General features: G+C 44.6%; 1 protein-coding gene across 7 annotated transcripts in view; it reads left to right on the forward strand.

Annotated features, from left to right (window-relative positions):
* Positions 1-18,373, forward strand: part of ZMIZ1 (zinc finger MIZ-type containing 1) — a 559,350-nt gene that overhangs the window by 344,656 nt on the left and 196,321 nt on the right. For all 7 annotated transcript variants that reach the window (XM_054983309.1, XM_054983311.1, XM_054983310.1 and 4 more), the window contains exons 6-7: positions 3,310-3,423; positions 13,699-13,804. In XM_054983309.1, the coding sequence (XP_054839284.1) occupies positions 3,310-3,423; positions 13,699-13,804 (220 nt within the window). The remainder of the gene's footprint in view (positions 1-3,309; positions 3,424-13,698; positions 13,805-18,373) is intronic.

The raw sequence follows: 18,373 nt of genomic DNA on the forward strand, positions 1-18,373 counted from the left end.
GGCTTGCCTTCTGTAATGTCGTAAACCTTCTTTATAGTAGCGTGTATCCTACCACTCCACTGAACCAAGGCCGTTTCCAGACGGCTTACCGGTCCCCGGAACGTCGCGCAAAACTCGCGCAAGAAAACGCGATATTTCACGTTTTCCCCGCAACGTGGCGTGACGTTCCGGGGACCGGTAAGCCGTCTGGAAATGGCCCAAGTTTGAACCCTTTCTCTAAAGTAAGCGACTCTTCCGCCAATGGAATTGTCGCTTAAGCTGAAGGAAGGCTTCTTCGGCTGGAAGAGAGTCCTGCAGCATAAGGAAGGGTACATGGCATCTTCCCGACTTGTTCCATATGCTCCTCCCAGACCCTTTACTCAGTAGCTATCAGGCTCCAAATTGAGCCTAAGATAACCATTTCTGTTCCTTGCATCTGTTTTCCTTGAAGCTGCTTGCCACCGGAGTGCCTTTGCACCAGGCATTTGACTATCACGCTACTTTCAAGTGATTCCTGACGTTGCATCTCTTCGCAGTATTTTTCCAGACTGATCTGCTTTTATTTTTACTTTCCGTTCCTACTGTACCCTTATTTTCAATTAGACTGTGAGTCTGTGGGATCAGGATGTCCCTTTCGAATGTTTGTGAAGCAAATAAAAAATGTAGTGCCAGGTCGTCGTGTTGGTTCTACTGCAAATAATTAGGGTTTTTGTGGCACCTTAAAGACTAGCAATATATAATTCCAGCATAACCTTTCATGGACATTTAGACTTCAGGAAGATATTGGTGTGGGTCAGCCATCCTTAAACAGCCCTCCCTCCAGGCTAAGGAATCTTCCTCCAAGTTAAGTTATTCTTTCTCCACGCTTAGGTTGAAGGAAGATTTCAAATATTGCTCATTTGAATGGTAGAACTGTCAGTCTATGGATAGCAGGATACTCTGATTTCATCTCCCACCCCTTGCAGCAAGAAATCCAAGGTCTCTTGAGTCAAAGGTTGTTTATTGAGAGAATATATATTCAGAAAGTGCAAGTGTCCATAGGTAATCCAAAGGCTAGAAGAAGCTTTGGTTGTACACAGAACTCTTGTTGAGAATGACATGTTAATGGCTTGTTACAGTATATCTCATCCTCCAGTCCCTCTCCCCCCTTGCCTCCCCAGTTAGTATAGAAGCTGGGAATGTGAAAGTAACTGCTCCAAGGTCACTGCCGTGAGCCATCTCAGATAAGACTGTCTTGGGAACTAAAGCTGCTCCTGTGAACCTGCACAGAAAAACAACACTGGAAAAGTACAGCAAGTGAGAAAGCAAGATGGAAGTGCTGTAGGTCACAGTCCCACAGGGGTAGAATCCATGCTATTCTCCTTACTCACCAGGAACCTCTTTCCACTTACAGCAAAATCTAGAAGTGACTAGCTCTGTATGACATACATTGACTCTAGAGGGTCCCTTTGTATGTCACCATAGCATCATGGAAGTTGCTTCCACAGAATATCTTCATACCTTCACTGAGAATATCTGGTTGGTGGGTGGCTGGCTGGCTGGCTGGGTTGGTTGGTTGATTGAACATCTGAAGGATGTCCTTTTCATCCTTCAGATGAACCCTGCTCATGTACTCTACTCATGTAGTTTTGAATTCCCAAGTGTTACTGTGGCTGCATGGCAGGAAGCCACGAGAAGCCACTTCCATGCCTTTGCAGCCGTATACCGAAGGGGGGGCCCTCGGCAACCTTTGACTAATGTAAACGCAAATCTTCTCATTCAGCACCCACCTCATTAGTTCTGTTGCTGTTTAGCAGTTCAATTAAACGCAGAAGCAGACCAGATGTAACTGGGCAAAACAAACAGGCAGCTTGAGTCAGCCTTCATAATTTGGCAAGACGTCCCATAAATAAACGCAGTAACTTGCTTAGCATAGTTAAGTAGTTTGGCTGCTCGAAAAGGCCCTCTTTGCATGACATCCTTTTTAAAGGGCAGTTAAGATGTAGCAAATTCACTTGATTTCTTTGTCGTCGTCCCCCCACCCACACACAAAGTATGTATTCGCCTAAATTATGATTCTGCATTTACTTTCTCTAGTAACATCTCAAACTAAATAGGGTGCCTGTGCTGAGATTATTTTGTTTCCATATTGTTGGCTGTCACTCTTGCATGCCACGATGAGATAACTTGAACCTTGAATGCTCTTCATTGTGAACCGCTATTGCCCTTGTGTGGAATCCAAAGCACGTTGGCATGTGGTGGTGATGACGTCTGTGTTGCCTTTCGCTTAGAGAAGGGCCTCTCACCATACATCTTAAACTTTACTCTACAACAGGGCTCATTTCGAGGGGGGACGCTCAGGAACGCAGTTCTGGGAGTTCCCCAAAGAGGTCACATGTCAGGTGGCCCTACCCACCTGACCTTCGGCCATTTTGGACCCGTTCTGGCCTGGATTGGTGCCAAAATGGCCTGGATCGGGCCTCTGACAGGTGGTGGATCACTCTCCCACTCAGCAGCAGCCCGATCCTGACCATTTTGGGTCCCTTTTCAGCCATTTTCAGCCCCTTTTTGACATTTTGGGCCCAATTTCGGCCCTGAATGGCCAGGATTGGGTCCAAAACAGCCAGGATAGGTGATGTCAGGGGGTGTGGCATATGCAGATCAGTTATGCTAATGACACACTTCTGGTGATGGCAAGGGGCGTGGCATGTGCTAAGGAGTTGCGCTAATGAGTTGCGCTAATGAGTTCCTCCAGCTCTTTTTCTACGAAATGACCCCTGCTCTACAATATAAGTGTTTGCACATATCTCTGAAGAGGCACTTCAGATTTTACCAGCAAAACTGTGCATTTTATGGAGTTCTCAAAACAAGGCAGATAGGAACTTTCTGGATTTTTCTTATTTTTTAATGACGCCAGCCTTTCTAAAAAAAACTCAAGGCAGCTTACCAGTCAGGCACTCAAAATGCAATAGAGACAGAAAATAACATCAAACTATTGTAACAACAGAAAAAGCCTGACTCACTACTGCCAGAAAAGATGAGTACCTGATCTAGAAGCATCGGCACAATGTGTATTAAGAGCATCTATGTAGAACAATGTTTGTGACCGACTTAGCAACACAGTCAGGTCCAGTTGCCCAAACCAAAAAAAGGTTGATATTGAGTCGTTCCAAATAGCTGGAGTTTGATAGGGTGTTCTGATATGGTGACAGGTTTTGGTTCAAGGTCAACAAGAGATAAAATTATACAGTGTGCATTGCTTATGCCAGCTATGCTTATAAAATACCTAGTAAAAGAACGCACACATTGGAGAGCAAGTTTTGTAACTGTCTTTAATTTCCTCTCTTCCAGCACTTACAGAATCCTGCCAACTTCCACAATGCAGCTACAGAACTTTTGGACTGGTGTGGTGACCCAAGAGCATTCCAGAGGCCCTTCGAACAGAGCCTGATGGGTTGTTTGACGGTGCGTAAGCTGGTTATGCAATCCAGTATTTTTTTGCAGATGCTCCCAAAGGAACTTGTGTTTTTTTCAGGGGGATCCTGTGAGGCTATGTGCAACCCTTCATTCTTCTCTTATCTTTGTACCCCGTATTTGATAAAGTGCCTCATTTTCTTTTTCCTGCATGTGCAGATTTGGAAGATCATTGATAGATGGAAGCTTACAGCTGTCTCTGTTCCAAAGTGGGCAGCCCCATTTTAAAAAACAGGGTCTTAGAGGGAAGAAGGTGTGTGACCCAATGGTTGATCATCTTCTAGGCATGTCCCGGGTTCAATCTTTGGTATTGCCAGTTAAAAAGATCAGGTAGTAGCAGGAGATGTAGAAGATCTCTTGCTTAGACCCTGGAAAACCTCTTCCAGTCAGAGTAAATACTGCCCTTCATAAAATAATGCTCTGACTCAGTAGAAAGTAGCTTCGTGTGTTCATCAATGTTGTGTGTAAGTCGGGAAGAAGTCTTCCCTTGACATACGATGCTCAGAAGATCCTCTTGCATTCGAGAAAGGCTTTTTCTATTGAAGGAAAGCACTTCCACTCGTGGCATGAATCTATGGCTTCCAATGCTTGGTCTCTCAGAAGATTTTGAAGATTAAAATCCAGTTGAAACCAGAGACTTTTTGTTGGGAATAATGGATAGTTGGAAAGAAGCTTTGTTTTTATATTTGATTATGGCGGCAAGAGTACTCTATGCCCCAAAGTGGAAAACTCCAACATTGCCTACGGTGGAGGAATGGTGGACAAAAGTGTTGGAGATTGTGTCAATGGCAGAACTTACTTCACTAATTAGGGAAAAGACATTAGTTGCATTTTTGACTGAATGGAAACCGTTTATAGACTTTTTACATGAAATGGATAAGAAGGACTTGATGACATCTGGATTTATGGATTAAGAATCATGAACAATAGAAAAAAGAGGGCCCTTATTTTTAACTTAGAATAAGTGAGAAAATGATCCATATTTGTGGCGGAGAAAATCGGAACTCAACCTGTAGTTTAGTTTAAGGGTTGGGTTTTTTTTTCTTTTTTCACTTGTTTATGTATTGTTAGTGTGTCTTTTTAGAATGTTTTTTTATCTGCTATGTTTGTTGTCTATAGCTTTTATGTTATTGTTTATAGTCTAGATTTTAAAAAAATTCCATTCTGCAATGCTTGGTCTCTTGGCTGCTATTATGCAAGCCCTCAAAAGAAACTTCTGATCAGTACAGAACACTTGGGTGTCTTTCAGTTTTATCTGATCAGCCTGGAAGACATTGAAACTGTCACATAATCAAACATTTGAATAAAGGGGTGCAGGTCATGGTTAGCCAGTGAAAATACTGTGTCCAGCAGCATCACACTCTAAATTACAGGGTCAGAAGTGCAACCCACAGAGACCCCCGGTGCCCAAGTGGCAGACCGACAAGCAGCCACCATCATCACCTCCACAAGACAGTGCACGGTTGAGGCCAGACAGAAGCCTCCAGAGGCAATGGCGGCCCCATGAAAGTGGGCTCGTCCAAGAGGACAGAGCCAGACCCAAACCTTTGGGCAGGCTAATGGGAGCTGATCATCTCAGCAGGGAACGGGGAGGGGGGAAGGGTGGCACGGCTGCAAGATAACAGAGGGGGAAGGACCAATCACACAGGGAAATAGAGAGGAACTGCCTGCAATTGGTTAGGGTCCTCCAACCATGCAACATGTCCCAGACAACTCAGACGTGTGCCAGAGTTCTGAGATCGTGCAGAAGTCGATGGACAAAGGGATCTGTGAAGGTGCCGAGTTCGAAAATCATTTTCTTCATTCTATCTCGCCTTTCTCCCCAATGAGGATCCAAAGTGGCTGACAATCATTCTCCCCGTCTCCGTTTTACCCTCACAACAGCTCTGTGAGGTAGGTTAGTCTGGCCCAAGGTCACCTACCAAGTTTCCTTGGCAGAACAGGAGTTTGGTCTTGGGTTTCTCAGATTATAGTCCAGCGCTCTAACCGGTACACCACACTGTCCTAGAGATGAATATGTAGGAGTTAATCTTGACCATCTTCCTTTGATTTCTGCATTGAAGGATCATTATTTTCTGTATATCTAAATAACAACGAGGCAATTGTTGAACATATTATTGTTTCTGGCGGGACTTAATCTTTTGCTCTCGACAGCATTTCTATATTATCATGACCTGGATCTCTGGTAAAGCTGAAGAAGCTTCCCACATGTAAGTGAAGCCATACCTGCAGAGCGCTGCCTTTCCCCAGGCGGCAGGACCTGGCAGCATTTCTCAGAACTCGCAGTCTCGGCAGGCATAAACCTTTCTTATGTGCTGCTCATGGCGATTGTATTATTGTCAGAGTGTCCCAGAGGAAGAAGTTGGTAAAACTCACTGAATTCCCTAGATGTGTGTTTCAAGTACAGACAGTGTGGTGTAGTGGTTAAGGTAAAGGTAAATGGTAGTCCCCTGTGCAAGCACCGAGTCATTACTGACCCATGGGGGGGATGTCGCATCATGACGTTTTCTTGGAAGACTTGTTTGCCATTGCCTTCCCCAGTCATCTACACTTTACCCCCGGGAAACTGGGTACTCATTTTACTGACTTCAGAAGGATGGAAGGCTGAGTCAACCTTGAGCCGGCTACCTGAACCTGGCTTGCGCCAGGTTAGAGAGTCAGAATTGGATTTCAAGATAAAAATTGAAGTCCAATAGCACCTTAAGGCCCAACTAGATTTCCAGAGTATGAGATTTCAAGAGTCAAAGCTCACTTTGTCACCTTTGCTGGGACAAAGACTCTCTCTTGCCCTTACCCTCCTGCTAATCAAAAGCTTCATAACTGCTCACTACAAAACTCCTCTTGAATTATGGTGGCACTTCTCAGGGGATCTTTTCACCAGCAGAAAGAGACAAGTGTGCACCCCCCCCCCCCCCCGCTGGCATCCCCTCCCCATCCAATTATGCTAGCTTCTCAGTTGCTGAAAAATGTCAACCGATCGCTAGCTTTGAATACTCAGACACTTGGCATGCACTTGAAATTACCCCAAACAGAGCTTGGAGATGGGAGTTTTAGTATTTGCAATTAAAATTCTGCAAACTGGATGGTAATTTTGTTTTCCTTTTGCCAATGGGCAAGAAAAATTAATTATATGCAAGTAACAAATTGGGAACTTTTCTGAAGAAAATGAGCTGAAGGGAGAATTCAGTAACCCCAAAATAGTTAGAAAAATCACTCAAGCTGAGTGTTGAAAATTTAATGGGGATACTTTGGCTGCTCAGGAAGAAAAGGGAGTTAAGACACACACATTCCATTTTAAATGAACTTTCAAAACCACAGAACTGGATATGGCCTCCCCTTCCCGTCCATCACTCTGCCATGGAAGCTCTCAGGGTGGCTTTGAGCTGGTCACAGCCTAACCTACCTTGCAGGATGTGTTGTTGTGATAGAATTTCAGTGTCTTCCAGGCTGATTGGATAAAACTGAAAGGCACCCAAGAGTTGTGTACTGATCAGAAGTTTCTCCTGAGGGCTGTAATTCAGGGAGCTCTCCAGGCCTCACAGGGAGGTTGGAAATCCTAGTTCTCACTTGCATGATTATGCTGGATTTTAACTTCTTTTTTTTAAGTTTAAAAAAAACACATTTTTTATATGTTGTTCTGTAGATTGCAACTGGAGGTGGAAATGGCGTCCAGATTTTAACTGCTATGTGGTTTAAGTGGAAGCCAAAATGCTCTGCTGCTTGCTACGTAAACGGAAATTAATTACAATAATGTGCCTGGTTTTAGTAGTTAAATTCACTCCCCTCTCTCTCTCTCCTTCACTCTTGATCTGGATGTTACTGCAATTATAGGTCAAGGCTTGGTGATTCGGTTTCCATGAATTCAATGCGCAGCACTTCTTTCCTAATTCAGAAAGTCTCTCTGCAAAGGTCCTCAGTTGATCTCATTTCAGAGATTCATGGGGTAGTTTGGACAAGCCTGGGAGGAACATCTTTATCTGAAAATGTTCCTGTGTTACGCTCAGTGCAGTTTCAAAATGTGAAAATGTAGGAAATATGGTGGGGAAAGCAGTTAAATAAGGTCAAAATAGCAAGAGGGGATCCTTTCTTTATATCTGGGTAGGTGTATATAATACTAAAAGCGATGGTACCTAAATTATCTTTGGACACAAGCAAGGTATTCTTGGGAACCATTAACAGTTTAACAAAATGGAAAGAGAGCAGGTGGCAGGGTGATCTGGAACATGCTGTAGTCGAGGGGTCCCAACATTTTTGAGCCTGCAGGATCCTTCCCAATGCTGACATAGGATTGTGGGTGCAACCACAAGATGGCTGCCGCAGGAGGCGGAGCCACACACAAAATGGCTGCCCCACGAAGCGAAGCCAACCACAAAATGTCAGGGTGTGAAGCGTAACTCTAATAGTAACTCTACAACATTTCAGGTGGAAACTCTATTTAACAGGGTGCCTTTTAAAATGAATGTATTGTTTTAAAAAAAATTCTTGCATACATACAGCTTGCCTTCAGTCACACAGTGAGGATCGTTGCGCTCTGGTGGCAACTGAAGTCAAAGCAACATTTTTTTACAATCTGCACGGCCAATGAGGTCTCCAGTGGCAAAAGTCCCACCTGGCCCTACGCACTTGGTGGGTGCCAGGAAAGGTGTTGGTGGATGTCGTGGCATCCATGGGCACAGTGTTGGTGACCCCCTCTCTAGAGATCACACTAGGGCTCCCAGCCTCCAGGTGGTGGCTGGAGATCCCCCAGAATCACAACTGATCTCCCCTGGAGAAAATGGCTGCTTTGGAGGGTAGACTCTATGGCATTATACCCCATTGAAGCCCCTGCCCTCCCCAAACCCCACCCTCTCCAGGCTCCACCCAAAAATCTCCAGGAATTTCTCAACCCAGACCTGGCAACCCTAGCTCACACAGAGCGGTCAGGTTCCCACCATAGGTCTACATATATGGAAAGTGCGTCCTAGAACTTTGCACACTAACAGGCATTTATTTATTGCTCTGATAAATTTCTATCCCATCATTCAGTTTCAAAGGGTACCCACAGCAATAAATAGGGAACACAGAATAAATACAGTGAGAAGCAACAATTGAACCCAATAAATAAAACGGATTAAAGCTGTGCTAAAAGTCTAGTAGCATTAAAACCTCACAGTAAGAAATAGTCAATGATTTTAAAAAGCCCCTCCCTCCCTCCTTCTGCTGGGAGACCTCTCAAGATGATGCCTGCCAAACCTCCTGTAGGAAGGGAGGCCCAGATCTTAAGAGCAACATCTGAGAAGATCCTGCCCATCATGTCTATCCTGGTAGCCGCGGTCAGACAAACGCTCTTCCAGGAAGGCCTGTCTGCCATTATGTATCTTCTAAGAGCTCAACTACAGGAGACGAATTACACGGGGACGCTCACGTGAAGAGAGTCGCAATGTTAGCCAGGAAGCTGAGTTTTAAAAGAGATCGGAAGGCTCTGTCAATTTCCCTACAGAGCCAGCAAAGATCCCTCCTCAGAGGGTTTGCTAATTTCCACTTTGCCTCCCGAAGGCTCAGTCAGTTTCACTTCCCCTTCTGGGAGATGAAGAGGAAATAAAAAAAACCCTCTGAGGAGCCATCTTTGCTGGCTCTGTAGAGAGGGGAAATTGACAAAGCCTTCCGAGCTGCCTTTTAAAACTCAGCTTTCCAGCTAACATTGTGACTCCCTTCACGTGCGCGTCCTCATGTAATTCGTCTCCTGTAGTTTAGCTCTAAGCGAGGCCTCCCTGCGGGCCTTCTTAGGTGACCCAGGGTTGGTTGGAAGCCCTGCCAGGGCTGGTGTGTCACTGGCTGAGTTGCATGTTGATAACGCATCTCCGCTTTGTCAAGAACAATCACCTTTGCCTGAAATAATGCAGGCTAAAAAACGATGCTGGAATTGAAGAATGTAAATAGTAGCCCTCCTGCTATTAAAAACCACGGCCTGCAGCCGAATCCACCCAGGAGATTCTCCTGAATGGAATGAAAGGGGAGCCAGAGCTCTCTAGTGCTTTTGCGGTGCTGTTGTGAATTGCAGTGAAGGCCGAGGAAAATACGTCCCAGTGGTTTGTGCCTGATAGGTCAGGCCTTTGGCTCGGCCATTCTTAGAGCATCCTCCTCACCTTACTTGCTTCCCTCTAGTGCATTGTGACATCATAAAGCTTTGCAAAGGGCAGACGCGGTGATGCCACAGTGCTGCATCCCTCAAAGAGGCCTATACCGATGGGATAAATTTGACCAGCAAGCCGGGCCTTGTTGGAAGCAGTGGACTCAGCTGTCAGTGGACTGTTCAAACTATTCCGAAAATTCATCTGTGAACGTCTTTGTATCTGAGCTTTCAGTGTGTCAGTTGGATCTTTATTTTATCATGAAACACCTGAGGGTTTCCTGATTCATTTGGAAGACTGATACTGTGAAAATGAAAAGAGGAGAGTTCGCAGGTACCTTCCCTCCCATCTTATCATTTTTTCCTTTGACAAATCTTCTTAGGCAGATTCCTGCAGAAGCTGGAATGTAACTTAGGAGAGCTGAATTCATCGATACTGCTGAAATACTAAAGGAAAGAGAATAGTTTGGAGGGTAACTGGGGCGGTGCCAGGGTTTCTGGCGCCCGTGGCTGCCCCTAAGTGCACGCACACGTAGTACACACACGCCCCCCCTGGACTGTGTGATGACATCACTGCGTGATGATGTCATCATGCAGCAAGCCGGCCCCATTGGCTGCCCACGCTCCCAGTCAGGAGTGATGGGTGGCTGGGGAGGTTCCGCACACCACCCTGGACGCCTGCCGTGCCTGGCCTGTTGCTGCTGCACCCGGCCGGGGGCATGTGTTGGTGGTGGCGGCAGCAGCGGCAGCGGCACAGGGCTGGCCGGCTGCAGCAGCTGCGGGCCAGGCATGCCAGCTCCTTGGCGCGTGCCTCCACCCCCGGCACACCCTTCGGCACCTGTGGCGCCCACCTCACCGCCTCAGTGGTGGCGCTGGCCCTGAGGGTAGCTTACCAGTTTGATGATTTTTTGGGCTTGGGTTTCTCGTAAAAAGGCACAACGGAAATTGTCTAACTAATTAACTTGTCAAAACTCAGCTTCGATCTCTGTTGTAGCAGTTGTGACAGCAGCAACTGGGGATCTGGAAAACTCAAATCCTTAGAAATTGCTCAAAACACATTTACCCGCCTGCTATTAGCTGTACCTCGTTCCACATCTTCAGTTATGGTTAGAATAGAAAGATATTTACCCTCAATAATAGCCTGCTTTTATTTCTTAGGCCACAAGTGACTTACATGAGTCTATGGGCCAAACTACACAAGACTTTTTAGACAACCCAGACCCAACTTACTTTCCATGAAGCCACACAGAAGCTACAGGGTATGTCCATTTCAAACTCTATGGGACTCTTAATTCCGCTTCAGAACACAGCACAGCAGAGAGAGCCTCCTTTCTTCCCCCACCCCAAGCCAAGATCCCACAGAGTTTTAAATTAACGTTCCCCAGAGCTTTAGAGAAAGCTGTGCCTGACTCGTTAAAAAATATCTCGTGTAGTTTTCCGCTATGAATGCAGGCAAGCAAGTGCATTGGCAATGGGGTAGCTTTTACTTCCTGGAATTGCAGAGATGTTTTATAGACGATATTCTCCTGGTCACTTTAATGTTACTGTCATGGAAAGGGAAGATACTCAAATAAACTGTTTTATAACGTAACTTTCCTTCAGCTGAAATCATGTTCTTTCCCTCCTGGTTTGCCCGAAGTGCATGTATGCTATGAACACTGTAGGTATTCCCTTACAGAGAGGAAGACATTCTCAAAGATTTAGCACTTGGGAAGAATGTTTCCCCCAACTGCTTCTGTCCAGGGGGACAGCCGAAGCAAGGCTGAGACAAGGAACCAGACATGCTACCCCTTCTATGCTGTTTTCACCAGGAAGCACCATCTAAACGAATCCCAGTTTCGTCTGCAGCACATCCTGTTTTCCATTTTCCAGGCTACAATTGCAGACTTTGGCCGTGAACAATATGCATTGAAACATGCTTATTTTCTTTCCCCATTCACCTTTTTTCCCTACCGAGCGCCCCACCCTGATGAACAGTTCCAGAGAACTTCAAATCTTATGTGCCATTTGGTGTTGAACACAGTTTTATGATGGTTTGATTGGTCCTTTTCTAAATCAGGCAGGGCTTTTTTTCAGGGGGAACGCGGGGGAATGGAGTTCCGGAACCTCTTGAAAATGGTCACATGGCCGGTGGCCCCGCCCCCTGATCTCCAGACAGAGGGGAGTTGAGATCGCCCTCCACGCCGCTCAGCGGCGTGGAGGGCAATCTCAACTCCCCTCTGTCTGGAGATCCAGGGGCGGGGCCACCGGCCATGTGACCATTTTCTCGGAGGGCAACCCACTGAGTTCCACCACCTCTTTTCCCAGAAAAAAGCCCTGAAATCAGGTTTGACATTGAACAAGCAGGTGGCAATACTCCAGTGGCCAGTATACCATCAGTGGTAGCTTAAGCAAGAGAGCATTATTCTGTCAATAAAATTACTTCTGGCCATCTTTTCTCCCTGGTTGATCCTAGAAGTGATCTTTTGGTTTTCAGATTGTAACACCAACACTCTCTCCATCCATCACCCTCCGCACTGTTCATGTTGTGATTCTTTATCGTTAATTAGGAAAAGTGGATGCTGGAGGGCAGTTTGGATTAATAAGGTCCCTACAGTTGTGCTGACTGCAGAGTAGGAACATTTCATTACCACTTATAGGTTATCACATCTTTCTTTCCAATGCAGTTTTGTCTTTTTTTTTTTTTGAAAGCCATTGTTGGACACAGATAATTGCACACTAATGGGTGGCTTCTTTTATTCATCAAGGAGCTTTTGTATGCAAGCAAAGGTAACAAAACCCCATTTATTTATTGCATTGTAAGCTCTTTGGTGTAGGGCATAACAGAAAACAAAAACTGGTGTTAAACAGTTGGAAAATAACTGCTCAGTAGCACTATCCCACTGTTTGCAGCTTTCTGCTTTAAAGTAATGTTAGCACGACTCAGAAATTTTTAATATAGTGAGTATGGAACAAGGTTCCTTCTGAGTTGTGAAAGCTCGGGCTGATTGGATCACAGCAAGGACATTGTCGAGGCCAGCTAGGACATAAGGCAGAGACCCCATAAATGTAGTGCCTTTATTTTAATGCCGTTGAGCAAAATCAGTGGTTAAAAATGACTCAGATTTGTTCCTCTGCTTTGCCAAGTGTGCTGAACTGGCATGCTTTTGTTCTAAATTACAAACTCTTGAGTTTGTGTGTGTGTGTTTACTTTATTTAAATCCCACCTTTCTCTCCAATAGGGACCCAAGGTGGCTTACTTCATTCTGTTCTCCATTTTATTCTCGCAACAACTCAGTGGCATAACTTAACCAGGAAGTATGTGACTGCCCCAGGGTCACCCAGAAAACTTCCATGGCACAGAGGAGAGTTGAATCTCACTTTCTCTGACCCTAGTCCGACACTGTTCCTTGCTCTCTCTCTTGCTCTCTCTCTCACACACACACAGAAATATGGATATGCTTGGATAATACCATGTGAATTACACCCTGTAAGCACCTTACTGAGTCGCGCCAAACTCCCCTTCCTCTTTCCAGATCAAAGGCTGTGTGTAACCATGTGCAGTTCCTAGCTCACAGGCACCCAGCCGAACCTGCTGTCTCCACCATTCCGCTGGAGTCTGTCTTGATACTGAGCAGAGAAGCACGTGCAAGACTAGGGCCATCGCGTTCTGCCTGGCATTTAAGAACTCAAGCAAAAGTTTCAAATGTAGCAAAGCATGCAGCAGTCTCCGTTTGAAGCTCCCTTCCTAGCTTGCTCGCTTTCAAAGTTTGCTTGTTCATCTCTAAGTTTCGGGGGCGGGGGGCATCACTCTTACAGTAAAAAAGGTCCAAGCAGCATCTCTCAGATTGAGCATATGCCATGCTAAGGTAGCTTTGAGAGATGCAGCGGTTTGGTGGGTACATGGGTTTTGGGTTTGGGCTTGATGTCAATATTCAGACCTTTTCTGGGTTTCAACTCTAAAATCTCTCAATGAGAGTAGCAGAGGCCCGATTCACAGGGTCCCTCTAGTTAGGCTAGGATGTTGATGCATCCTAAAAGTGTTCTGTAAATAACAGTCATTACAAAAATGCTAAGAATGGATCTCCCCGATTATTGCTCTTTATACAGTGGGTGCCAATGTAGGCACACCAGAGGAAATGTTCCTGCTGATTTGCCTTTTTCCCCTCACTTCTCAGGTTGTTAGCCGAGTGGCAGCACAGCAGGGCTTCGACTTGGACCTCGGATACAGGCTGCTGGCCGTTTGTGCAGCGAACAGGGACAAGTTCACGCCAAAATCAGCTGGTAGGAAACACTGGTTTTCTTTCTAGGCTCTTTGGCAGTGAGAATCTAGGCATGGTTCGCAATGGACTTTCCTCTTCCATAGAGGATGAATGGACTCTTGCTATGTGTTTTAGCATGACTTGTGTAAGTTGCACCTAAACGAGGTACCTAACACCCACCGTCTTCTTTTCCATTTATTTTCCGTGCTGGCAGCTTGGTGAAGCTCTAATTGGGGGTACTCTGGAGGGGAATGTTGGACCCATGCCAAGGGGAGAAAGAGCGAGAAGTGGTTTCACCTAATTTTCTCCCCCATACCGCTGAGCATTTCGGTCAAGGGAATGGGCGGGGTCCCCTCTTTTTCAGTACAAACAGCAGACTTGGAGGAGGAGGAGGAGAAACATCCTCTCTGTGACTTCGGGCTGCATGCAGGGTAGATGCCTTCCTCACATGCTCTCCTGGGGCGCCAGAAAATGACTTCGTTTTTCTGGAACGGTGGAGGGCCGCTGGGCATGCTGAAGCTGAGCTAAGTAGAAATCCTGTTTGGAGGCGATTTTTACTGCGCTTGGCTTCAACAGATGGTCCACGGCTCGCCCATCACACTTGAAAAGGAGTGTGACAGAGGAGCCACAAAGCACACTGAAGCTGAGCTCAGTAGAAATTGCCTCCAAACAGGGGGTTTCTTTCTACTGAGCTCAGCTTCAGGGCACCCAGAGGCTCCTCCGTTGCCAACATGAAAGAAGACCGCGGGAACGTGTGCATGAGTTCCCCCCTGCTTTCCTCCTTGCCAGCCTGGGCTGGGGGGAGCAATTGGGGGCAGAGTTCCCCCACCCTAGGCAGTGGGATGGCAAGCCTAGTTAATACTAGATCGGTGAAACTCTCCAGAGGGTTTTTCTCTCTAAACAGATCTGGGATAAAATTGCTACGTCAGGTTTTTGAATGTCCTTTCTTTTAGGGATCGGCTCCTCTCTTGTGAATCCTCCTTATTTGTCTTACATGATGGGAGTCCCTGTTGCAACTGTAACTGTGCTTCTTCAGTTTGCCCTGTAAATATGAAATGCAAACCTCTCCCCCACCCCTTGCAGGGTTAAAAACAGCCCAGGGTTGGATTCTCCCCACCATGAATCTGGCATTGGAGGAAAGGGTTAAACTTTTCCTTTCCCCTCTCTCCCTCCCTCTTGTTAGTGTTTTCCTCCTGGATTCTGGAGGTGGAACTTGCAAAGGACAAGTTGTTTAAAATAATCATGAAAGAAATCGTATATTGTTAAGAGTGGCAGGACTCTAATCTGGAGAACCAGGTTTGGTTCTCCACACCTCTGCTTGAAGCCAGCTGGGTGAGCTTGGGTCAGTCACAGCTCTCTCAGGGCTCTCTCAGCCCCACGCACCTCACAAGGTGATTGTTGTGAGGATGATAATAACATACTTCATAAACCACTCTGAATGGGTGTTAAGTTGTCCTGAAGGGCGGTATATACATCGAATGTTGTTGTTGTTATAACACACTTGGTAAACCACTCTGAGTAGGTATTAAGTTGTCCTGAAGAGCTGTATATTATTATTATTATTCAAATTACACACCACACAATCAAAAATAAATAAAGATTGCATGTTATCATTGGCTGGTCTTGCTGAACTGATACAAGTTTCCACCAGAGACTTGAGTAACATCCAGGTATCGGTGCAATATATACGCGGTTCCAAGTAATGCCGTCTTTTGCAGTTCTGTAGGTGTTATGTCACAAAGCTGCAGTTTTTCCATATAAGTTGCAAAATTATTCAAAATAGTTCTCAGTGCCCCAATGACAATGGTGACTACTGTTGTATTCTTCATCCATAGTTGGGTGGTTTCAATTGCCAGATCTCTATATTTAATCGTTTTTTCTTGTTCTTTCTCTTTGACTCTCGCATCCCCTGGAATTGCAATGTCAGTTATCCAAACTTTTCAGTTTTCCACAACTGTTATGTCTGGTGTATTGTATTCAAGGTGTCGATCAGTTTGTATTCTAAAATTCCACAAGACCTTGACCATTTCCACCTGATGTTCTGGAGGCCTCACTTCAAAAAGGATGTGGACAAAATCGAGAGGGTGCAGAGGAGAGCAACGAGGATGATCAGGGGTCTGGAGACTGAGCCCTACGAGGAAAGGCTGAGGGCCTTGGGAATGTTTAGTTTGGAGAAGAGGAGATTGAGGGGGGACATGATTGCTCTCTTTAAATATTTGAAAGGCTGTCATTTGGAGGAGGGCAAAGAGCTGTTCCAGTTGGCAGCAGAGGGTAGGACGCGAAGCAATGGGCTAAAACTACATGCACAAAGGTACCGGCTGGATATTAGGAAAAACTTTTTCACAGTCAGAGTAGTTCAAAAGTGGAATCAGCTGCCGAGGGAGGTGGTGAGCTCCCCCTCACTGGCAGTTTTCAAGAAGAGCCTGGATGAATACTTGTCAGAGATGCTTTAGGCTGATCCTGCACTGGGTAGGGGGTTGGACTAGATGGTCTGTATGGCCCCTTCCAACTCTATGATTCTATGTTCCCATGAATTCTTTGATACTGGTAGATTATACTTTTTACTCAATGACCAATGAATCAGTTTGCAATCCTGTCATGATGACTAGCTTTGTAATCCGTCTGTGCAATTTTGCTGCATTCACAAATAAGGTGGGACACAGTTTCATCTTTTTCCTGGCAAAGTCGACATTTTGGATTTTCACTGATTTTCTGAATTGGCTTTCATAACATTAGTTTGCAATGCTTGTTCTTGTGCTGCGAAGATCAGACCTTCCTTTTCTTTCTTGATTGTACCCATCTTCAACCATGCCCAAGTTAGGCGGTTGTCACTTTTTCCCTCAATATTTTTGTAGATGTTGCTCATGTAAAGGTTTGTTCTTTCAGCAATTTAATCTATTCGAAAACTGTTTCTTCTTATATTCAGCCTCTGTTTCAGTTGTTTTTAATATATTCTCTGTTTTCACAGCCTGAAGTAATTTTTCTGTACTGCTGCTGATGTAATCATTTAAGCCCCTCTTTTCTTCTTCCACTACCTGATGTACTTGTAACAGTCCCACCAATTTTTTGTGGTAAATATAACCTGTCAACATCACTTTTAGGATGTAAAGAGTGATGCATGTTCATTAGTTTTCACGTTTTTCGATCCAATTTTTCCAAATCGCTTTAAGTCCAATCTATTATTCCAGCTGGATATCTGATCACTCGAATCGCCCATGTATTTATGGGCTTAATTGTATTCCACCATTTAATTCTGACTTGTGAATTTTGTGTACTCTCTTGATATATTCTTTCTGAGTCAGTTGTTTTTTACTTTCACATGCAGGATGTTATCTAATTCTAATATTTCAAGATATTTATAATTTTCATTATTTGATAACGATTTCATAATGTCTCCATTTTCAAGTTCGATTCCGTCAATATTTTTTTACTTTTCCACGTTGCATGGAGAGTACTGCACATTTGTCTAAGCCTAATTTCATTTGAATATCATCACTGTACATTTTCACTGTATTAAGCAATGATTCAAGTTCAGTGGGACTCTTTGCATACAATTTCAAATCATCCATGTAAAAGAGATGGTTTATTTTCCCAGCCTGATCAGAAATATAATAGCCCATTTTTGTTTTCTCTAGAACCATTGTCAAGGGGATTAATGAGATGTTGAATATATATTTATATATTATGGTTGAGCTCTCGGGCCTCTAAGGGAAAACAAGCTAGATTACATTCAAGTCATCAGTTGTAACCACTTACGATCGACTCTTTTTTAATTGAGATTATGAAATAGTCCTGAGTGAGAAAAAAAATGTGATTTTAAAACAGATCTTTTAATGTAGGAACAATTGAGATCACTTAAGAAAAATTAAAACCGTTTTCCTATTCTCGGCCACACTCATATCTTGATTGTTTACTATCCAGCTGTCTAGATAGCAAAACAACTCCCTGCCTTTAAAAAGAGAGAACTTGAACAGTCCCCCCCCCCTTTACCTCTGTGACTTAGCAGGAACAGTACTCGTGCTTTGTGAGCTGAGGTCTCATTATCCGAATCAGTCACTTTGTTATGGTTAAAAGGGTTGGCTGCCAGTTGGAAAAACTCTTCCTTCTTAAACCGGATATATCTTGCTTGCAATGGCCACATGGTCTTGCATTTAGGATGACAGAGACTTAAAGGGACCAGGGTGCTAAATAGAACTTTAGGAAGTGAATCTATCCTATGTAACTTCCATGCTGCCTAAATATATCAGTCCTCGTTCTTCTCATTTATTTATTTATTATTTATTTTATTCGATTTATACCCTGCCCTCCCCACAGATGGGCTCAGGGTGGCTAACAACATTGAAATCACAAAAACATAAAATCAATAATAATTTTTTTAAAAAATCATTAAAATAGTCCAGGAGCAGGCTATTTAAACAAATATTGGGAGTCCGTATACGGGCATAGCAGATGGCCGAGGGCAGCCCGAGAAGAAGTGGTAGTCTTAGATGGAAGAAGGAGGATCATGCATTTTGGTAATATTTTAAACAATACCTGGTTTGAAGAAGACTTCACGATCGCTACTAAAATTAATTTGCAGTTGGAAGCACCT

This window comes from Eublepharis macularius, chromosome 6, assembly GCF_028583425.1.
Source record: "Eublepharis macularius isolate TG4126 chromosome 6, MPM_Emac_v1.0, whole genome shotgun sequence".
NCBI classification, from domain to species: Eukaryota; Metazoa; Chordata; class Lepidosauria; order Squamata; family Eublepharidae; genus Eublepharis; species Eublepharis macularius.